At 37.9% G+C, this 23,158-nt stretch overlaps 2 protein-coding genes across 2 annotated transcripts; one reads left to right on the top strand and one right to left on the bottom strand.

Moving 5' to 3' along the window:
* Positions 1 to 3,611: 3,611 nt before the first annotated feature.
* zbtb25 (zinc finger and BTB domain containing 25) lies at positions 3,612 to 9,558 on the bottom strand. Its single transcript, XM_041265462.1, has 3 exons — positions 9,489 to 9,558; positions 7,264 to 7,450; positions 3,612 to 5,391 (listed from the first exon to the last, which is right to left on the bottom strand). The coding sequence occupies exons 2-3, from the start codon at positions 7,434 to 7,436 to the stop codon at positions 4,236 to 4,238; spliced, it is 1,329 nt and encodes a 442-aa protein (XP_041121396.1). The 5' UTR covers positions 7,437 to 7,450; positions 9,489 to 9,558; the 3' UTR covers positions 3,612 to 4,235.
* Positions 9,559 to 11,669: 2,111 nt separating this feature from the next.
* On the top strand, positions 11,670 to 19,742 carry LOC121323791 (zinc finger and BTB domain-containing protein 1-like). The gene is made up of 2 exons (XM_041265006.1): positions 11,670 to 11,909; positions 15,413 to 19,742. Exon 2 carries the CDS (start codon positions 15,436 to 15,438, stop codon positions 17,500 to 17,502), a length of 2,067 nt encoding a protein of 688 aa, XP_041120940.1. The 5' UTR covers positions 11,670 to 11,909; positions 15,413 to 15,435; the 3' UTR covers positions 17,503 to 19,742.
* The last annotated feature ends 3,416 nt before the right edge of the window (positions 19,743 to 23,158 follow it).

Consider the following 23,158-nt stretch of genomic DNA (forward strand, 5'->3'; position numbering starts at 1 on the left):
TTTAACAAATTCAGTGTGAGATGGTGTGAATATTAAAAGATGATATTGTTTAAAGATGGCACTTGTATTACAAAATAAATGCAAAGTAGAAAAGATTACCGTAGAGGAAAATGTGACAATAGAAAAGTTATTTTTTGCAAATATACCTGTATGGTAGTTTCATTAAAGGTGAAACAACTTCCACAGTACATATTTCAGTATGTGTCCATCAGTTGTAGTCACAATACCCATTGTATAGATCTTTGTCCTTTTCTGAGAGGTATAAAATGTTGCAACCATACATTAGCACTGTTTTACTGTTAAATTGTATTTCTTTTGTTGATATTTCATGCTTTTTACACTGCTGATTAGTTTAAACAAAACTAAAAGAGCAAAAAAGACATAATTCAATAGGTGAAATAATTCATACATTTAATGTAGGTTGTGAGCAAGCTGCATAGACCAAAACAGTGTGCCTAAAATCAGAGTGGAGTTTACCAGAATATCCCTAATAAAGTGGTCACAGCCTGTGACAATGAATATTTTTTGACATGTTAATTTGACTGTTTAAACTTGAACACAATTCTCTTATAGAAAGTTATGTGTAAATAAACTCTCTAATACAGCTTTCAAATGCCATCTAGTTTCCATAGTAACATGGGCAATTGCTTTGAGATTTCTTTGAAATATCTGATGACTCCTCAGAGCAATTTTCCTACTTTTGCTTCCATTTTTTTTTTTTTTTTTTTTTTCTGTAGATGATTGTAGAAAATTGATGTAATATTCCTATTGATCGGAATCAGATACTGAGCATCAAAAGAAATGTATCACATATTTGGATAAAATGCACTAGATGTGATTGAAAAATGACAAACTCTGTTTTAGAGCAGGTGCAGTTATTGTCCTGATTAACAATTGACATCACGAAGATGCTACAAAATGATCTGTCGATCTTGGGCTGGTGTTGTGTCATTGTCAAATGAATGATCGAGTGATTAAAAGAAAACCAAGAACGTCAATGTCCATCGTCGAAAATAAGTGTGTTATAATAGTGATAAGTTTCTTTTGATGCTCTGTATATTTTAACTGCTCTGTGGCACATAACAGTGAAGGAATAGGTTCTGCTATAAGTGCCTGGCCAGCCACGTGGAGAGTAGCTGATCGCTCGTTAACCCTTTCAGTGCTGAATTATTTTTGTCGAGCTGAAGAATGCGATTACAGGAAGTGGACATAGGTGTGGGTGGTACTTCCTATGAAGACGCCTCAGCCATCTGACGCTGGCAGTATGCAGTACACTTCCTCAGACTAGGACCAAGTCCCTTGAAGTTCCAACCTAGTTTTCGACGGTTTATGTTAATTTAAGGCGCTCCGATAAGATGGGACCTTTTTGTCCTGCCAGGACAAAATAAATAAAATCTGAATGATATATATATATATATATATATATATATATATATATATATATATATATATATATATATATATATATATATATATATATATTATATGTATTTGTATAGATGAGAAAGAGCATAACAGATATGTAATAATAATGTTGTATAGTAAGAGAGTTTAAAGATGGCAAAAAGTATGCATCAGTAACACTTTTGCAGTCCCTGAAGGCCCTCTAGTGGTAGTGAGACATTACTGCTATATTGACATATGGTATTATTGTTTATTTATGCATCCCAGTGTTCAGCAGGCTATTTCTGTACACATGATGCACATGATGGAGCCATGTGGAGTAGATGCTTGAGCTGATGAGCCTGTGTTTTTCTGGTACTACTGTGCATTTTGTATATCTAGTTTTTTTATATATATGTTTAATTGTAAAGAATAAAGTCTGACTAGAACCGTTGTAGTGTTATTTTCAGGTACGCACTAAAAAGTGGTGCTCGGCGCACTGCGCTTGCTCACACTGCCTAAACAACTTCAGCTAAGAAAGCAGGGAAGCGCCCATTCAAATCTGGTACGTTATGCTGTTTTTAGTCTTTTACATCTTTTTTTAAATTGAATTTATCAGACTTTCCAGTCTTTTACATAGTTTTTAATGCAATTTATCATATTTTTCCAACGTTAAGAAAACAGGATACAAATATTTATCATATGCAATACATTGGGGCTTGTACATATTTTTACTTGTGCAATTTTGCAGTGAACTTCCCCTTTTGTCTTGTTTGTCATGAATTGTATTTTTTTTTTTCTTTTTAGAGAAATTGATTGTCTTTTTCCAGTTTAAGTTTGCAAAAAAAATATGTCAAATTAATGGTAAATGTACCTCTTTTTGACAATTCCCATCAGATCACAATTGATTGCACCTGTACCAAAATGTGACCGCATACCACTTTGACATTACATGGGTTGTGTTTTTGGTATGTGTACCACATTCTGACACCACGTCGGGTCTAAAGTATGTATGGGTACACAGCACCTTTAAATTTAGATTAAACCCAAAATGTATCCAAAATTTAGAATTGATACAATCTGGAAGATTTGTAAGTTGTAGAATGGATCTAGAAAACGAGTTTTAGGCCTGATAGCACTTTCTTTTTTTTCGAACTGTATTCAGATACAGTTTTAAGGAAGTTGCATTTCTGTATGTCTCTCTAAATCCACTTCTGTGTGTTACAAAACACATTTTTCAGACATGATTTTTGATCATTTTTGTATTTACCAACCTGTTTCAAAACATGTCATGAACACCAACATTTTAAAATTACACAATTACTGTAAAAGCAGTAGAAAGTAGTTTTGCAAGATGTCTACACAGTAACCTATATATAAAATAAAACATTTTAAAAAAATCAATTACTTCTATTATCACACTAACACAATATTATCAACCTGCTTTGTACATTTCACCAACACTTATCATTGGCCTGCAATGTCTTAATGCTGTAATACGTCAAACTATTTGGCTGCATATCAACTTGACCCCATTCATCAATGACTTGCATCAATTGTTTACAGCTATTGCTTTTCATTGTGGGAAAGCCCTTATAACAAGCTTAAAAATGAGGTCAGGGCAGTCCATCTGATGTCTCTTGATTAAGAAGTGAAGTAACCCTTTAAAGGCTGACAATGCGTTTAAAAAACAATTCAAAAGGTTGTCTTTAATAGAAAGTATAGAAACTACCATGTTTAGCATCAAATACTGAAGCCTTAGTTTAATCTGGAAAGTTTTTTTTTTCTCACGATAAAGTTGAGATTGAGACTAATATGATTATTATCATTATCACCTTCTACACTCATACAAGCTTCCCTACTAACAACTGCATTGTGATGGGCTAGTTGAGTTAATGGCTACTGCTAACAAGATGTAATCAGTCTGATGTTCTTTTTTTCATTCAGGGAAACTTGCATACAATAATCAAATTGGTCTCTCTCTTTTGTCTCACATTGATGATGACGCAAAAAGCCCTTGTGGAGAACTAAAGCATGTTCTAATGGTTTTAGGAGAAATAAATATTGATATGAAACATGCTCTGCTTTTTACAAATACATTTCAAGGATGTCATGAAAAACGGAAACAAGACAAGAATTAAAAAACAAATAACATTTGAGGGAATTGTTTAATTTTGTACACCCTTTTTATTCTACCTTTTTAATTAAGCTTTTTTTAGTTTTAGTACACAAAACTTTTTTAAGGTTACAGTCTGAAATGTTTTGATTTTATTTCATTTTCTCTCTCGCATGGAGAAATCAAAATGATAATTTTTGCCAGCTGTAGACATGTTATGAGCAAGTGGAGCTGATCTTCTTATGCATGCACACAGCACCTACCCTGCAACCATTTGTACCATCAACAACAATTAGAGGAAACACCTCCCTTGAATTTGGTCCACTTGAGATAGAATAAGAGGAAAGCAGACGATCTAAAACTGATGCAATTCTGTAATTATTTCATTCATTTCATGGTGGATTTTACATTACAGTATGCATTGATCCCTGGTGACTTCAGAGGGGAAATGTAACATGTAGCTGCAGTAAAGCTTAAGAAACTAAAGAGACTCTTGTCATTTCTAATTCTGTTACACCAATTTTTTCCTTTCCAATTCGGAAGAGTCTATTAATATACAAATAGCTTCACAGACACTAGAACCAACAGAGCAGCTTCACAGATAGATGACACATAAAATGAAGAGCTTCATTAGAGACACACAACGGGAAGCAAAAAAAAAAAAAAAAAAAAAGATGCATTGGCAAAAGAAGACTAATCAAAACATACCATCTAAGACAAGGTCCCAGGATTGGGTTTAATCTACGAGAACAGTATCGATACTTTCTTGAGAAACCTCAGAGTCTAAAGAATAGCAAGAACTGAGGTTGTCTTGAGTGTCCCTAGTAGTTTCTTCTACTGTACATTCAGCCTGGTTTTCACAGTACTGATGCGATGCTTGAATCAGCTGACTGGAAAATCTGTTGTACCTGTGACAGAGGGAATGTTTACCGGTATGGGTGTACATGTGTTCCTGCAATTGGCTCTTTTGCGCAAACCTAAGGTTACAGATCGCACAAGCAATCTTACGTTTACGGGAGTATGGACTGCTGCTTTTTAGTTCTGCTGCCAGTTCCTCTGAAGATAATGCCAGGGACTGACTGTGGCGCATTGCCTCCCCTACACTGCCGGCGTCTGCCGGCTCAAGCAGAAGAGGGTTCTTGCTGGCAAGGTAACTCTGGAGTGGACGATCTTCCAGCCTGTCAAAGTCCTCGCTCATTTTCTGCACCACCCCCAGGTTATTTTCAGAAATGGCTCCCGGCACTTCCAAAGGAAGCGAGCCGGTCGTGTGCATATGGAGGTGTTCCCACAGGCTGCTACGGGAACTGCATCGCTTTCCGCAATAGTGACAAAACAACGGTTTTAGACCGCCTTTAAAGAGACAGGGGCTTTGATTTTCCTGACTATAGGGAGAACTGGTTTGGTGTTCATTGGCCAACTCAGGCTCCACCTTTTCCTGCTTTATTGTCACAGAGATGTTTGAGACTTCTGTTTCCTCTCTGGAGGTTGCAGAAGCAGGGCCATGGACGTTAGGCAGCTGCAAGTCGGAAGAGGCTTCCTCCAGCCCAACAGCGAGGGGCAGCTGGATCTGTGAGTGTTCAACTGGAGCGCTAGATCTCTCTACCTCCAAGCCCCTCAACTGACTGTCCTTCAGCCCCAGGGTTACTTTGGCTGTCATCTGCGACGATATCTGGATCCCGTAGAGGTTTGACATTTTTACAGCATCCAAAACAGCCTCCTGGTTTGCTGTGCTTATGTTACGATAAAGCGGAAAGGCGTGAAGGAATTGAATCCCTTCCTGTAAGCGGCTCTGGTCGACTTGCTGCTTCGGGCCCATTCCCGTGTACATGATGTGGAGCAGGTAACTGAATACATCTGGCTGTATATCGGTAGGTTGTATTTTAATGCATTCGCTGTGATAAGAAAAAAAAAAAAAAAAGAGTAGAAATTGGAACAAAGAATGCAGAACTTTTAGAAACTATCAACACGCACCCCTGTCTTTCTTTTGAACCACAGGCACACCCAAATTCTCTTTTTAGACACAATGTGTAGCTCCAGTAACTGTTTTCTAAGCATGCTCATACCAGTTGTATCAGCTGGATCATGCTATAGCTCATACAGACTTGGTGTTCTAGGAAACAGCAAGTGGATTACTCTGCATGTCCAACTGAGTCTGGGAAACATGTCATTCAACTTGCTTTCCATCATCTCCAACCACTTTCCAATTACCAACAGGCTGCTTCCTGTACTGATTAACCATGGTTATCTTCTTACTCAGCCAGGAACACAGTGATGAGGAAATGAATGTCAGCAGCCTTAAAATTGATACAGACTTTAAATACTAAGGTATGTGATCTATAAGCTTAATTCTCCATGATATACCCTTCTAAAAGTTTAACATGGTATTGCTTTTCCCATGGCTATGCTATGCATTTACCATAATTTGCTGTATTTTTAATAAACTTTATCATTCCTCTGGGCTTTGCAATGCTTAACCATAAGCATAAGCATATATATATATATATATATATATATATATATATATATATATATATATATATATATATATATATATATATATATATATATATATATATATGTGTGTGAGTGTGTGTATATATATATATATATATATATATATATATATATATATATATATATATATAAAGAAAGCTACATAGGCAGACTGCCAGAAATAAGAGTCATTTTACATTTGTGGGATTTTAATCAGCAGACACTGCCTTTCAAAAAATAGTAGTACATTGCAGACTACAAAAGCTTTACAGAATGTGTTTTAACCAAGTATAAGACAGTGAAAGTACTTATGCAGTAAGTTATATCTGTCCAAAACCCTTTCATGTGTACAAGAATGGTCAAGTTAGCACAAAGGATCTAGCCATATAAAGATTTAATAAAAGCACTCATTCTATATTCAAATAAGGGTCCGTTCAGTACAGATGTAATGTAAAAGTGGCAGATTAAACAAGACACAACTGGGGAAATGTGGGCCCCATTTTATTGTAGTAGGAACTGCAGTAGGAGCAACAAGAATAAAAATATGGAGAAGTTTTCCCTAATCGTGTCTTGTTTAACCTAAAATCACTGTAGCTAATCCCATAAAATGTCTCCACCATGCACATCCATTGGTTTTGTAGGTCTCAAATGTGTAGTTTTGAAAGAAACACGTGTTACAGCAAACTTTTTTTTTTTTTTTCATTTTAAAATGTTGTATCTGGTTCTACACTAGGTTAAAGAAATCTCCGTTTACAAGCCATGCTTTTAGACTCTCTTGTGCTTCCTGGGTCAGCGCACCTGGAGTGTGAAGTTGCCCCCACCCCTTCACTGGCTTCTTTCCTGTCAATAATCAGTCAACTGCTTCCCTTATTTACTGACATGCTATCAGCCAGTAACAAGCTTTGACCTTGAAGGCACTACTGAGGTGAAGGGGCCCAGGGAGTGCAAGTGCAAACAGACAACCAAAGAATTAGGTAAGTTTGAGTAGTACCACGTTATCATGTTTTAAAATGAAAATGTGTGTTGCTTTCAAAACTGCACATATGTGCAAAATGGCTGACTTATGGCATTATTGTGTTAGCTACAGTTACTTTAAATTGACCCTCACGTGTCTATTGTCACCTCACAGCAACTCACTACACTGCTTCCAATAGCTTTGACCCTAGTGGGATTAACTGAAACCAGACTACCCCTCAGGGGTTTGAATGGCATGCCAAAAAGTCTTTCTTATTTCAAACTACTCTGCATAATTCTGAAGTTCAATTTCTTACCTAGTCTGATGAATAAATATCATCTTAAAGTAGTTGGAGAAAGCAGCCAGCACAGCGCGGTGTGCCTTGAAGTAAACGTTGCCTATCGCCACTGTGCAGTCACAAAGGAAGCCAAACTCTCGCTGAATGTTCAGCTGCTGCAAAAGGGCGAGACTGTGATTGGACACATCCATGTTGCCAGGGTGACCTGCAGTAAAAATACATATTCAACTAGAAACTATACCAAACAAATGCCCTGTGAAGTACAGAAGTATTTTTTTTAAATAAAAAGAATAAGTGAAATGTAAATACAACAATAAATATACTTTTTTAATGACAATTTTATTGACAGCTGAAAAGAATTAACCTTCATACACAATCTCATATTCTCAGTACATCCAGTTAACCTAGATACGTACAGATGAGCAGAATTATCCACTATAGCTGCGCAAGGAATAACACAGCCACAAGTTCACAACATTTGAAGCACAATTGCCAAATCTATAAATAACCCTTTTCAGTTTTATATGCTTTAATTGCCCATGTTTCTGGTCCCTCTGTGTAGCTTTTCAGAAATCTGAAGCGCTGATATAAAGGAACTGGCCATGGTATCACGATGGTACTTACAGTGCCAGTACCATTTTTAGGGTTATATAATATGTATCAAAAAATAAAACTGTGTGTCATTCACTCAATAGGATGTGACCACTTAATTAGGAAATAAAGTTGCTGCATTATTAGCATCAACCGCTCATGTGTTTAATACAGCTTAGAGCTGCTAGTCAGGTGTTCCACGGACTACAATGACCCCTACTGAAGAACAGATTTCTAAAGTACAAAGTAGGATCACCACTACAGCAGTTTTTGAATTACAGAATCCCTTTACCTGGAGGCTAGCATACAGGCAAAAAGGGTTACATAAAAAGGATTCTGACGTTCGAAAACAGTCACATTTCTCTGTACTTTTGGAGTTGCAAATCTATAGTGGTGCAATCTCTTAAAATATTTATTAAAACATGATAGACTATGATGATCTTAATAAGGGCATTACTCTTAATAGCAACTAAGTTACCCAAAGAAAGGTCACTGAAATACTGACCACAACACTCAGGTCACTCAGTTCCATAAACTAAACATCAGTAGTCTACCGGTGTACTGTTATTTTCAGGTATGCTCTAAAAACTGGTTCGTCGTGCAGGCCTGTACAACCACTAAGAAAGCAGGGAAACAGTCATTCAAACCTGGTACATTATGCTGTTTTCGGTCTTTTATGTCATTATTAATGTACTTTTAATGTAATTTTTGTGCCATTAAGAAAATAGTATGGACATTTTTATCATATGCAATACACTGGGTCTTGTACGTTTTTTTTTTGTTTGTTTGTTTTTTTTACTTGTGCAACTTTGCGGTGACTTCTCATTTAGTCTTGTTCGTCATGAATTGTTTTTTTTTTTTTCTTTTAAGAGAAATTGGTTGTCTGTTTCCGGTTTGTTTGCAAAAAAATTACGTTTAATTAACGGTAAATGTACCTCTTTTTGACAACAGCAAAACACCCATTAGATAGTAATTGATTGCACATGTACCAAAATCTAACAGTGTACTGCTTTCTGACAAGTTGCGTTTTGGATAAGCAATGGTTTTGTGCACTGCACTGCCCATTGTGATTGGCTGCACATCAAAATAGGCGCCATTTACAACACAACATGCAATAGCATAATAATATATCTCTGATATTTTAGAAATACTATTTACAAAAGCATTATTAACACCTGCTGACAAAAAAATTAAATAGCGCGAAAACGTTGTGGTTGCTAATAGTAACCGGCAGACCAATAGGTTTCTAGCATAACAAGGACCCATACTGAATCAAATTATCATAGTACATATTATCAATTGCATAAATAACTGAACACATTTATCATTTATCAGACATATGACAACAGTGTGTATTTGTTGCTTTATACACTACCGATACCTTCTTTTTGTTTTGTTTTGTTCTTTAGGAAACGTTATTTAAATAATTCCTTTTTTGCAATGCAACTAGCCTAACTAATTTCAGAGCAACACATCCATTTTTACGGCTGCATACAGAGCTCCTGAAAAAAAGCTAAATAAATAAATAAAATAAAATAAAATATTGCCCTTCAACTTCAGGCATTCAGTCTAAACCCGTATGCATGCAATCTGATTTTGCAGATAACGCCATCATAACAATTAATGTTGTAAATGTGTAAACTGTTTCTTACCCCCTATACGCTAAAGCTTGGGGTTGATTTGTATTTGTTGCTGTGCAGAAGTTCTCGTTCTGTCTCGCGGTGTTTCTTTCTAGGGAGCTGTGTTTTGATGTCACGTGCTATTAAAGGCGTCATGCTGATGACCCAGCATTACGTTTTGCTTTGCATCTAGCTGTTTATAGGGATGGTTTTAAAATACAGCTACAGCGTATCAATACATAACGACAATAAGTTACAATTGTATCTAAAATAACGAATACGTTATTTTCAAACAAGCTTGAAGATTGCTGTATTTCAAACCGTAGCTTAGTAGCATTATATCGGTACCGTTAGCGGTAAGGTTATGCTTTAACCCTCCTATTAGGTTTCGAGTCTATTTGACCCTGCTGTAGTTTCCAATTAGCTTAAATGCTATTTTTCTTTTCATTTTCTGTATAATATTTTATGACACTTATGCTAAGTTGGGGTCATGAACTTATACACAGAAAACAGAACCTTTGAGGTGTATTTTTGTTTTTTGTTTTTTTTTTCCTTCAGGAATAGGTCATGTATCAAATAAGATAGTGGACCCGTGGCATTTATCTATGTAGATTTGTGTGCAGGAATAAAACTTCTTTAATTTGTTATTTTATTATTAATATATTTGTACTATTATCTCTGGAAATGGCTGCACCTGTCTGGAAATATTTATAAACATAACAAAACAAACTATATATATATAGAGAGAGAGAGAGAGAGAGAGAGAGAGAGAGAGAGAGAGAGAGAGAGAGAGAGAGAGAGAGAGAGAGAGAGAGAGACACACACAAGGCAGAGCCTAATATTCTCAGTATTGCAACAGCATTTCACTGGTAAAGACATTCCAAAATGAGGAGCTCCCAGGTTGGCAGTCAGACAAGTTTTATCACAGCTCCTGGACTAAAAGAGCATAAAAGAGTAACACCTTTGGAAATAAAAACATTTAATCAAGTTAAGGCTGTTTAAATTAGTTTGAAATTGCATCGGGTCAATATGACCCAAAACATAACAGATGTACCTAAATTCTGAACATAACAGGAGGGTTAACTTTAAGCAAAGCCTATGTGCTGTCATGGAATATAAACATGCAATACATATTGCCTCAGCATAGTATCTGTAGTGAAGCGATATGCAGCCACGCTAAAATAGTTCACAGCCGTTTCCTTCCACATAGTGAAATGACCCAGCAGCAACTGATTTTATTATTCAAATTATTATTGAATAAATTAAAGAACCACTCCTATTATTGGTTTTTTCAAAACCATTTTTTTTGTTTCCCCTAAAGTTTAATAATCTTCATAATTTTGCATCTTTAATATTTTTTCAGATTCATTTTTTTATAACATAAATCTATACCATTAGACTCACAATACATTTACAAATTGTGTGTGTGTGTGTGTGTATCTATATATATATATATATATATATATATATATATATATATATATATATATATATATATATATATATATATATACACACACACTATATATAGTCCAACCGTAGTTAGCAAATGGCCAACCGCAAGACTCAAGGTGAATTAACCAAATCGTACTGTGACTTAGCACACTTCAGCTTGGTTTAGCTACTCCTGTGTATTAGTCAAAGCCCATACTGTGTGTGCATTGCAAAGCAAAAATACTATTAAAGCTACCGTGTATAATTTGTAAAATAGTTGTGCCTAGTTTTTTCTTATTTGAAGACAATTGTTGCCTTATATTTGTAGTCCACCAAATTGAACAATTTCAGTTTTTGCTTACTGGGCAATAACTGAGCTCAAAGCTGTCATCTATAACCTCTGTCTGCTGACAGAAGAACATACTGAACACGATCAAGACAAAATAAACAGTAACAAAACAACTTATCTTTCATTAGCACCACCGTGAATTATAAAACCGTGGTTTCAATAATAATAATAATAAAACATGCAGTCATTGAGAAAAAAAAAAAAATGCAAAAGTTTCTGGCCACATTATAAGTAAATGTATTCATGAGGCTCACAATGAATACATTAGAAATGAGTTGCAAACATTGGATACGTTAGAGTTATTTTAAATTACAAAAGTAACGTTTTGTTTTATTTATTTACTTGCATTTGGGCCACACACACACAAACGTTTCATGCTTTATCAGGTTCCGGGGGTCTTGGGAAACCCGCTCTCATGGGAGATCTCCGCGCTGCTGCAGGAGGGGTGGATTTGCGTGAGCAGGGCTGGTTCTCGCTTAGGCAGTCTCAGTGCGGTGATGTTTGCAGAACGCGGCTGTGCGGAAGTTCTTATCCGTGCTGCAGTAGGGGTTAGTCTCAGCAATTATTCTCGACACAACTTCACTGTGGGATAAAACTAAAACCTTTAAAACTCACAAAACAGTGGCGAGGTTGAAATAGTACAAATTTAAACTCAGCAACCATTTCGGTTGGTAAGTACTACGTGGGATCGCATCAGCTTTTGAGAAACATTATTCCTGTTATTTTTGTTTGTTTTGTTTTGTTTTGTTTTTTTTGTTTGTTTTTTTTTAATGTACGTGAATGCGGGAGGTAGCGCGGGGTGGCGATGCGTGAGACTCGAGACTGTCAGCATTTTCTGTCTTTCTTGCATCCATTCGATAACGTCGTTTTATTTAGAGGTCGAATGAGAATTTGTAACGTGAATTATGGAAAAAAAAAAAAAAAAAAAAAAAAAGTGCAACATCATTATTAGCTGTACACTTTTAATGGCTTTTCAGTGCGGTATGATTGACAGCCACACAACCCGCATGATTCTAGGCCAATAAATTATGCGTAGGCGGGACAGCAACCCCACTTTTAAATTGACAGCTACCAGAATGCAGTTTGAAATAAAGTTTTATATTAATATATCGTTTTCACAGACAGTTGTCTATAGTGACGCCAGCTGTATGTATTTTTACTCTAGTGAAATGCGGTGGTTCAGTATGTTGTGTACCGAGACATTTCTGAATTTTAGTAATGCTTCTTAAATTAATGTGTTGCAGTATCCGCTTTTATTTTTATTTACTTTTTATAAGAAAGCAAAGTGTTTCATTGAGTGGTTTGTTCCAGTTGGGCAGATTTAAGGCACTCGCTCGCATTTTATTGTCTGAATATACACGTATTGACTCATGTGTACACTGCAAATATAATACAATGTAATCCCAAATATGTTTCTCCTGCGTTTGTGTACATTTTGGAAACCAGAAAGCAATGTGTTTCGATTGCAGATTGGCTAAATATTCAGTATATTTATTTTATTCTGACGTGTTACAGCAACACAAAGAAACGGTTATTGCACATTCTACAGTTCACTCTTTTCTAAATATGTTTGTGATGTGAAAATGGTGAGTATTGACAGATCTCGAATGCCAGTGTGATGTATCGAGCATTTTTAAAGGTCGTGCCGTTATTTTAAAGGCGTAGTGTCCTAAAATTTTATTGTTTGTATTTTTAATTTTTTTTTTTTAATGGGTTTGCCGTTTAGTAGGTTTTACTTGTGTTAAGGCCGTTACACAAACATAATACGGAAGGTTAAATTAAGTTTTCATTCATATAACCACAGCAGAGCTTGAAAAATGTATAATCTCCTGCTGCAGCAAGTAGGATGGTGCGTGGTTTTGTGACTCCAGTGACAGCGGCACCGTTTTCAAGATTAAGGGCCCTTAAAATTTTAATATATATATATATATATATATATATATATTATATATATATATATATATTATATCTATATATATATATATATATATATATTATAAATGGATGAAGTGACTGCAGTTTACACGCGACTGCACAAAAAATTTGACACATGTTTACGCGTGACACTGGTACGCACCGACAGTTCTTTATGATGATATGATTCCTCAAAACACAATGCTCTCTCAAAAGCACCATCGCAATGTATCAATCTGTTTGTACCACTGAATCACAGAGAAATGACAATGATACAGGGCTCCAGACTGAATAAAATGGCTACAAATGCAAAAAAAAAAACAAAAAAAACAAAAAACATTTTGACTACTGTTTTTAGGAGTTAGGCACAAAAATGCTGCATCTCACAAAAGCAAAGTCGTGTTCTCATAACGCATTTTCGCAGTTCTGCACAAATGCGTGTTCTTCGAGGGCTGCTGCTTGACGTCACTAATCTCCACCAGCTGAAATCTGTGCAGCTCTTGCAACAGCGCAGCTCTGAAAAGTTGCTGCGGGAGGTTGGCTGCGGCTGTGAACCAAAGAGACGGTGCAGAGATCATGAGTGACCTGCCAATCGTAATTCAAATAGCTACTAAAACTACTGCTGCCCCCTACTTAGTGGAGGGGAACGACAAGTTATCTTTACGCAAAGAACGGTGAACAGCCTTGTCAACGCTGTGATAAATAAATTTGTACCTTAACACCCGTTTATATTTAATATCGATACTAATATCTATATATTATATAAAAAATATATTATTATAATAATAATAATAATAATAATAATAATAATAATAATAATAATAGATGGGTTTCACTGAGTTAAAGTAAAATAATTCTGTCTAGGGTTTATGTGACGTCATAAACTACGAGACCGTCAGGTTGGAATAAATACCTGAGCTCTCAAGGCCCAGAGCTGGGAGCCACTGTCCTACGAGGTCACAGCTCGAATTCAACAGGGTCATGAAACAATCACATCACAAGCAGGCCTACTGTACTGCACTGTATGTGCATTACAGCTGCAGTGAGCTTGCAACAGGGCTTTTATTGACCATATACATCATTGATTTCTTCGTCCATGTTCCATAACCCTTATGTTATGAAGGGTTCAAGGGTAGGGGTCGTGTGCACTGTTTACAGTAATTGCTGCAGTTGTAGTAGTACAGTAGCAGAAATGGCAGTTGGCAGGACTAGGGAAGGGAGGAACACACTGCATTTTGTGTGCGTTTCGGTCTGATGATTAGTCATCCTTTGTTTTGACCGTGTACATGCTTCTCCCAGCCCTAAGGTAAAAGTTAGCATTGCAGTACATCAGGAAGGGTTTCACCAGATAAGTTTTGTTTGTGTTCAAATGTCATTTTGAAAAAGGGGAAACAAGTTAATATGTGCAGCATTTTATAAAGGATGTGTTTATTAAACTGATTTGTAAAATGCTGTGATCATAAAATCTATATATTTTTAAAAAATATTTGTTTCAGTACACACACAAGCAGTTTGTCAATAACTCATTTTTTTTTACATTCTGTTAATTTAAAATGACTTTTATGTGTAATGGTTATGAAAACCAACATATCTAACAGTATTTAAAATGCCTGGGGGACAAATGTGAATTTTTCATTCCACTGTTCTTTATTTGTGTGATTCTAGTAAATAGCTGAAAACACTTGTATGACCTTTACTAAACAAATGAGTGGAAAACATCTTTACAGTAGAATTGGTTTAATTTATTCACACTGTTCCACAGGGCTTGAACTTCTCAGTGAATATTTATGATGAGTGTCTTTCTATCTGACCAGCAGCAAAAAGTGTGCCTGAATAAAGCTGAGCATTTGGGATTTGGATGTCAATTATGTACAACCTGCCAATTTTATAGGTACAATTACAACTCTCCAACAAGCACCTAGAGGGTGAATCAGAAGGACTTGCAGGACCAAATCACTACAGGTCCTTCTGTTAGTAAGTTAGACTTGAGCCCTGCTAAACATCTTAGTAATGAACTATGCTAATAAGGCAGGTTGTAACATGTGATTGATATCAGACTTGCAGGCTCTCAGATCCCACCCACTCAGTCAGGCCCAGCTTAATGGAGCTTATCAAATTGAAACTGGAACATTTTTGTGGTATACAGTTCAAGTAATATGTGTTCAAAAATGTTGACGTATTGCAAAATATTGCTTTTTTTTCTAAATGTATCAAGACTAAAGCAAATATTTGTTATTTTTGTTTGTTTTCTGTCTCTTAGGATACATCCTCTCACTATACACAATGTCCAAGCCCAGCCACAGTGACCATGTCCTTCAGCAGCTGAACAACCAGAGAGAATGGGGCTTCCTGTGTGACTGCTGTATTGTCATTGGAGACATTTACTTCCGGGCACACAGGGCGGTCCTGGCAGCCTGCAGCTCTTATTTCCGAATGATGTTTATCAAAGACCAGCCGGTTACGGCCCGTCTGAATCTCAGCAACATGCAGATCAGTGCAGAATGTTTTGATCTCATTCTACAGCTTATGTACCTTGGGAGAATCTCTTTGGGCCCGTACGAGTTTGAGGAACTCAAAGCAGCTATGGTTTATTTGCAGATGTATTATATTCCAGAATCTCTGGAGGACCTTAAAGATGTCAGTCGTACAAATCTGACTCCTCCTTTGACTAGCAGTAAAATGATATTTGGCGTCCGTATGTATGAACAGAAGACAGGCAGCATAGTAGAAGCTGAGAGGTTGCAGCAAGCCACCAACTCAACATCAGCTGTGCAAAGTAGTAGTCATTGTAGCAGCAGCAGCAGCAGCAACAGGCAGCCCGACGATATCGTGGTGTCTCGTGTTATGTCTAATGTGGACACTGTTTCTGAACAGCCATGTGACCTGCGCAAGAAACCCTGCAGTAAAGTTTCACACATTAAAGAGCGCCCACGTTTTGGAAAAACATACACCTGTGATGATTGTGGGTTTGTTTTCAGCTGTGAAAAACTATTAATTGAACATATCTTGACCTGTACTAACAGAAAGGCATTTCAGGCACCCAAACAGAGTGCTGGAATAGACAACGGATTTAGTAAGACCGAAAGCTCTGTCTCGGAGTCATCGGAGGACCAGAACGATGTTTGCAAAATGGACGCAGATTGGCTAGAGCAGAAATCGGATACAGAAAGCTTTAATAATGAAACTTTGATCAAAACAATGGGGGTAGACTGTAAACAGACTGCAACAAGGAATGCCATCATTATCAAAGTCGAGCCGGAGGAAAGCTCTGCTTTAATGCTAAACGGCATTAAAGTGGTCCAGGTTAACGATAACAGTGTGGACAATTGTGCTCTGAGCGATGTATATGAGGACGGGATGAAAGAGTCAGTTTTTCATATTAAAGATGACGAAGCAGCCATGTCTAGGAAGGAGAACTGTAAGAGTTCTTTTGAGATTCATTTGGGAAAACGAGACAATAAAGGCACTTTAACCAAAGCCATAAAAGAGGAAAGGCTGGACACTGTGTATATCACTTGCGAGCTATGTGGGATATCTTTAACGGAGGAAGACCAGTCTTCCCATTATATATCGAGTCATATGGGACATATTTGTGCTTGCGGTAAGTGTGGCCAGGTATTAATCAAAGGACAGCAGTTACAAGAACACGCACAGAGATGTGGGGAAACAACTGATTTGGAAACTGATGGCATAGGAGAAGACTCAGTCGACGAGGAGAAACAGGTATTGGACGAAGGCCTATCAGAAAGCGATGTACAGTTCGAGAGTGACATCGCCAGGTCTTGCCAGATGTACAAGGATGCTTGTTTCACCTTCCGTTGCCCACACTGCAGTCTGCGTTTCGAGAACGAGAAGTTAGTGGTAGACCACATGGCCAAGTGCGCAAAGCAAAACATGTTCAAAAGCACCTTGGCAGAGCAAAGGGAACAAGACCACAGACGGAAGCATTTCTGCAGCATCTGTGGGAAGGGGTTTTACCAGCGCTGTCACCTTCGGGAGCACTATACAGTTCACACCAAGCAGAAGCAGTTCTCCTGCGTGACGTGTGGGAAGCAGTTCCTGCGAGAGCGTCAGCTGCGGCTGCATAACGATATGCACAAAGGCATGGCCAGGTACATTTGCCCTGTCTGCGATCAGGGGACTTTCCTTAAGCATGATCACGTGCGGCACATGATCTGCCACCTGTCTGCTGGGGAGACTATATGCCAGGTGTGCTTCCAGATATTCTCCAACAGCGTTCAACTAGAGCAGCACATGGATGTGCATTTGTACAGTTGTGGGGTTTGTGGGGAGAAGTTCAGATTGAGGAAAGACGTGAGAAGCCACTATAACTCTAAACACAAATTATGATAGAGAAAGACTGAGTCATGTGTTGCATGTAGAAGCCATAGATGTGAAAAGATGTATAATCCTAAAAAATACACCAAAACTATTTTAGGCATATTGTAATATGGAGGGGATCTTTGTGTTGATGCCATTTAAGTAGAGGGTTTTGTGCCAGAAGTTTTGATATAGTTCTAAAATGTAACATTTCAGTCTTCACAAATGAAGAGAATAGCAAGTGATGCAAGACTAGAGGTGGTGATTGTATTGCCCATGTTTCCTTATTTACCTTCAGATCCCTTACTTCCCTTGGTATCTCTGAATAGAGAATCATCTCCTCTTTAAAACATTTGCAAAATACTTTAATGAGCAATTCCTCTCTCAAGTATAATAGTACCCAAAATGCTCTCCTTTTTCATGGTAAAACTGGGGATGGCGAGCTGGTTGCCGGATAACTTTTACTTGCTCGCTAAATATCTAGGTATCACTGAATAGATCATCTCCTCTTTAAAAATATACGAAATATTTTAATAAGCAGTCTGTTACCCTAAATATGATCCACTTGCTATCAATGTGGATAATACACAAATACTCTCCACAGGTTTCTGGAATGACATTACATTGGATATTGTATCAGGCTTGGCAATCACCACTGTAAAACAAAGGGTGTAAAACAGAGAGTCATTTGGCATTGTTAGTAAATTAATCATATTTTGGGGGCCACTGAACCTGTGAGATGGATTGCTTGTTAAAATCCTTAGCATCATTTTAAAGAGCAGACCATTTATGTATTCAGGGATACCAAGATATTTAGTGAACAAGTAGTCTTGAGAGAGGTTATCTGGCAGCAAACTCCCGTTCCCCAGTTGTACTACTTTCCTAGAAAAAGTAGAACATTTCAGGATACCATTCTATGTGTATAATGTTTTGATCAATAGAATATGATTATCTATACAGGGATACAAAAATGTTTAGTAAGTAAGGGTCTGAGTGAGGAAGAATGGGCAATAAAATTGCCACCCCCAGTCATTCTGTAAATCATTTGTTGTTTCCATAATTTGTGTCTGTACTGTATATAATACTATATATTAATTTCTGATGTTTTCACTTTTACAGTTATTTAATATTTTGTCCCTGTGGGAAATGTGTATATGGTGCTGGTGAGATGGTAAGAATGTAAACAGAACACTTGTATGATATTGAAATTGGTGAATGCATATGAATCCCTCTGACACTGTAGAATCATCTTGCGTTGATTGACATTTCACAGGCATTGTAGTAGTCTTTATTGTACATCACTAGTAGGGAAAAAGTACACAATATTTTGTATTTAAATGTGCAGTCTAATACCTGGTACAGGTCAAATGCTTTAAAATATTTCACATAATTTGATGTTTAAGCTGTTAAATCATTTTGAAACAAAATTAATTAATGTAGTTGACATCCATATTTACACTAATGTAAGGAAACAACAGCGATCTAAAGATCAACATGACAAACTCCCCTTAGGGAAGTCTAAATAAATGAGCTGGTTTTGAGCTGCATTTGTTTTAGTGTTTTTTTTTTTTTTTTTGCAATTTTTTTTATTTTAAAGCTTGGAAAGGAAATACCCTTCTTGTTATTTCCTCAAAATAGCTTGTCTGCATTAGAAAACAATCTTTAAGTTGTTGTCAAATGTGTTTTGTGTGGCCCTACTGTTACATTTTGTTTGCGAAATAATGTATTTATTGTCAAAGTCCTACAATTCTAGTTGATGCAAAACTTTTATCCATAGCTGTACGTATGCAAGCCAACACAGGACTTGTTTATTACAACTGTCATTATTTTTCTTGTTTATAGAATTATTTTAGGCGTGCCAATGAGATTGAAGCTCTTTGTTCTCAAGGATATATTTGGGCGGCAATGGCACAGACAGAAACTTGTTGCAGCAAACAAAGAAGATATAGACTACAATATTCTGGTTTATTATTATATGCCTGAGGAGGATTTTTCTTTTTTTATAGGTAGTAGTTTTACTTTTAAGAATGGGTTGGTTGTTTACACATCATATCAGATATATACAAAAATGTGTGTATTATGAAACCAAATTATGTTAGATGGTGTTGGTCATGGTGGAGATTCTTGTGATCATGGGCAAAGGATTGTTTCCAATAAGGCTTTAAGCACTGTAGACAAGCATAAATAATTATTTTCTGTGAAGGCCATAATATCAACTATGATGCTGAAGCCTGCTAAAGAGGTCAAATAAATGAATATTGTGGTTGAAATGTCTTCCCACTTAATAAACCAACAAAACAAATGCCCTCCTTAACAAAAAACAACTTTATCACCGGTTTCTTGTCATTTTGCCATGCTAATAATAACTAATGGTTTAAATTCTGTTCTCTTAGCCTCAACACTGGGCCCCCTTTCATTGTGATGAAAGTCTTTTAGTGATAATGTTGGTGGTGTTGAAGTGTGTGTCGGTGACAGTATGATTGTAGATTCAATATTAGTAACAGGAGGAAACTACACTACTATGACCGGTGTCCTGTGTATGCACATGTAAAAAAAAAAAACATACAGTCTCCTCACATTTTGATAATGGTTCTTTCCATCATAACTGGATAAGTGGTTCTTCAGATGTATGTAAATACTGACAGCCTCTGCACACCTTGAGGTCTAAGGCACTTAATAACTTGGAACTAATTAAGGTCCTATGCAAGTATTATAGTAGGGAAAGCTGTTCTCTTGATATGCAAAACTGTGATCTATTGTTCGTATGTATGTATACCAATCTCCTCTATATCCCCCAGCAAGAATAGATGTAATTCTGGAAATAACAAGAGGTACAAATAATTATAAACATGGTTAGTACTGGTTTATATGTGTTACTGTACTTACAAACCCTTACAGAGGCTAGTAAGATATTCTGGACATGACCCCCCAGAAAGACTGTGGCAGAGCAGAGCTCTGCTCTTTATAAATTGGCAGTTGTGGGGTTAAATTCCACTACCTGCCTGGGTTTATTGTGTTCAGGTGGCTGGGGTTGATTAGAGTAATTAACGATCAATCAGCACCCAGCCACCTGACATAAAAGGAGGCCTCAGCTTCCCATTAGGGAGAGGAGGGAGCTGAGGAAGCAAGCAGACGGTTGTGCTTGTTGTGTTTGGGTTTGTGGGTTTTTTTGAATTTCTAATCCAGTGAAGGCATCGCCCAGCCTGGAAACTTTTATTTTTGTAAGTTTTGCTTTGTGTTTTGTTATTTGTTTTTAAATATCGTTGTTTTCGCCCTTGTGCTATTTTATTTTGTGTCTATTTATAATAAAAGTATGCACTGCAATCTGTCTCTGGGCCTCTGTCCACTCGCCAGCCTGTCACACTTGGTGGCAGTGGAGGGATTTAGCGTCTCCAGGAGGCTCAGAGCAGTACTGCAGGGTTTTGTGTTTTTTGGGACAATTTAAAAAAAAAAAAAAAAAAAAAAATTGGAAAGAACAGAAATGGCAACAGAAACCGCAACAGCAGGAGGAGGTTGTGGACGATAGCTGGGAGGTTTTTTTTGAAGAGCCTCGTGGCGGCGTTGTGCCCCGGCTGTGGGGCGTATGGACACACGGTGGCTATCTGCCCCATGCAGTATGAGGAGGAGGAGCCATGGACCAGGGAGCCAGAAGGGGAGAAGGCTGATGCCCTACAGCAGCCTCTACATGTGCTGCTGAGAGGAGCCCAGCGGAGGCGCACCCGATTGTTATGGCAGGTACCAGCCCTGCCTCAGACCACTAGAATAGCCACAGCCCCAACCGCCGATGGTGGGTGGGCTGCAGCTATTGCCTCCGGAGGAGCTGGAACTGCCTTCACCGGCCGACAGTGAGGAGGAAGTCTGGCCTCTGCCACCCTGGCCAGAGGTTCCTGCATTGTTGGCCACGCCTGCACCGCCCAGGGATGCCACGCCCGCTCCGCTCAGGGATGCCACATTTGGATCGCCTGGGGTTGCCTGCTGCTCCTTATCGCCTGGGGTTGCTGGTGTCTCCTTTTTGTCTCCTAGGGTTCCTGAGGGTCCACTGCCGCCGTCCCTGCCACCAGAGGGAGCCTGGCCGCCGTCCCTGAAGGGTCCAGCGCCACTAAAGGGTCCGATACCACCGGAGGGTCTGACCCTGCTAGGGGGACCCACACTGTCCGAGGAGTCCACGCCCACACTGTCCAGGGGTGCTGCCTGCCTGCCAATGCTGCATCTGCTGGAGGGTCCAGGTTCCATGACAGCATCGCCTTACTTCCTTGGAGATCCGGGGCCCCCTCAACCAAAGAAGGCTTGGGGGCTCCAACATCAACCCCGCCCACCACAGCCCACTGAAACAGCCCAGCCAGGGGACATAATGGGACATAATGGGGGGGGGGGGGGGTAGTTGGTCGATTGTGGCCTGTGGGGGAGGTGTGTGGCCTTTATAAATTGGCAGTTATGGAGTTAAATTCCCCTAATTGCCTGGGTTTATTGTGTTCAGGTGGCTGGGGTTGATTAGAGTAATTAATGATCAATCAGCACCCAGCCACCTGACATAAAAGGAGGCCTCAGCTTTCCATTAGGGAGAGGAGGGAGCTGAGGAAGCAAGCAGGTGGTTGTGCTTGTTGTGTTTGGGTTTGTGGGTTTTTTTGAATTTCTAATCCAGTGAAGGCATCGCCCAGCATGGAAACCTCTATTTTTGTAAGTTTTGCTTTGTGTTTTGTTATTTGTGTTTTAAATATTGTTGTTTTTGCCCTTGAGCTATTTTATTTTTGTGTTTATTTATAATAAAAGTATTATTTTTTTTGAACTGTAGTCTGTCTTTGGGCCTCAGCCAGTCTGACATATCCAGACCAGATTAAATTATTTATATTATTAAAAAAAAAAAAAAACTCAAAGAAAACTGCTTTGTAACTTTTAAACCACCTGTGCTTGTAAGTTTCTTTGCTGCGGAAGCAGATTGAGAATAACCAGGCAATTATTAGAACACTTAACTGTAATTTTGAATACTAGACCCACTAACCTTTTGAATGTTCTAAAAACTCACTATATATTGGAAGTTTCAAGGTGTCATTATGCACTTACATGCTGTTACTGTAAATTATTGTGAAAATGCAATTTCATTGAAAAATGTCAATAAAGATTTCAGTTGAAAAATGCCCTCAGTTTTTTTTTAATATATTTTTTTACATTTTGTAATATTTTATGCTGAAATCTAAAATACTTAAAGTGTAATCAATGCATGGCCCTGTACCAACGGGACACCACCCTCGAAGAAACTTCATACAGCACTGAAATGACACAAGAGGAGCAGCAGTAAACAGTGGTACTGTACCACCACTGTGTGCCTGTCCAAAATGGAGGGTGCCATTCACCAGGCAGTATTGTATGCACCTGTGAAAATGCTATATTTGGATTTCATAAAAACATTTTGGGACAATCGAGTCCCAATTTGCAACGAATGGTGGCCATTTTAGGCAGTTAATGCAAATTAAGGCTTCAAGTGCAGCTGCATAACAGAAGGCCTTCTGAGGCCTTCAGTACTCATGTATTTATGTGAGACCAAGAACCCGGTACCTCTTACTGAAGTCGCAGCTGGTCAGAAACTTCAAACATTTTTTTGTTGGTTTGTTAAATAAAATGGCAGCAAGTACTTGTGCCAATAGCTTCGGTTGTCATAGGAAAATTAAATGTTAAGGTCTAAAAGATA

This window comes from Polyodon spathula, chromosome 12 (assembly GCF_017654505.1).
Source record: "Polyodon spathula isolate WHYD16114869_AA chromosome 12, ASM1765450v1, whole genome shotgun sequence".
NCBI lineage: Eukaryota > Metazoa > Chordata > Actinopteri > Acipenseriformes > Polyodontidae > Polyodon > Polyodon spathula.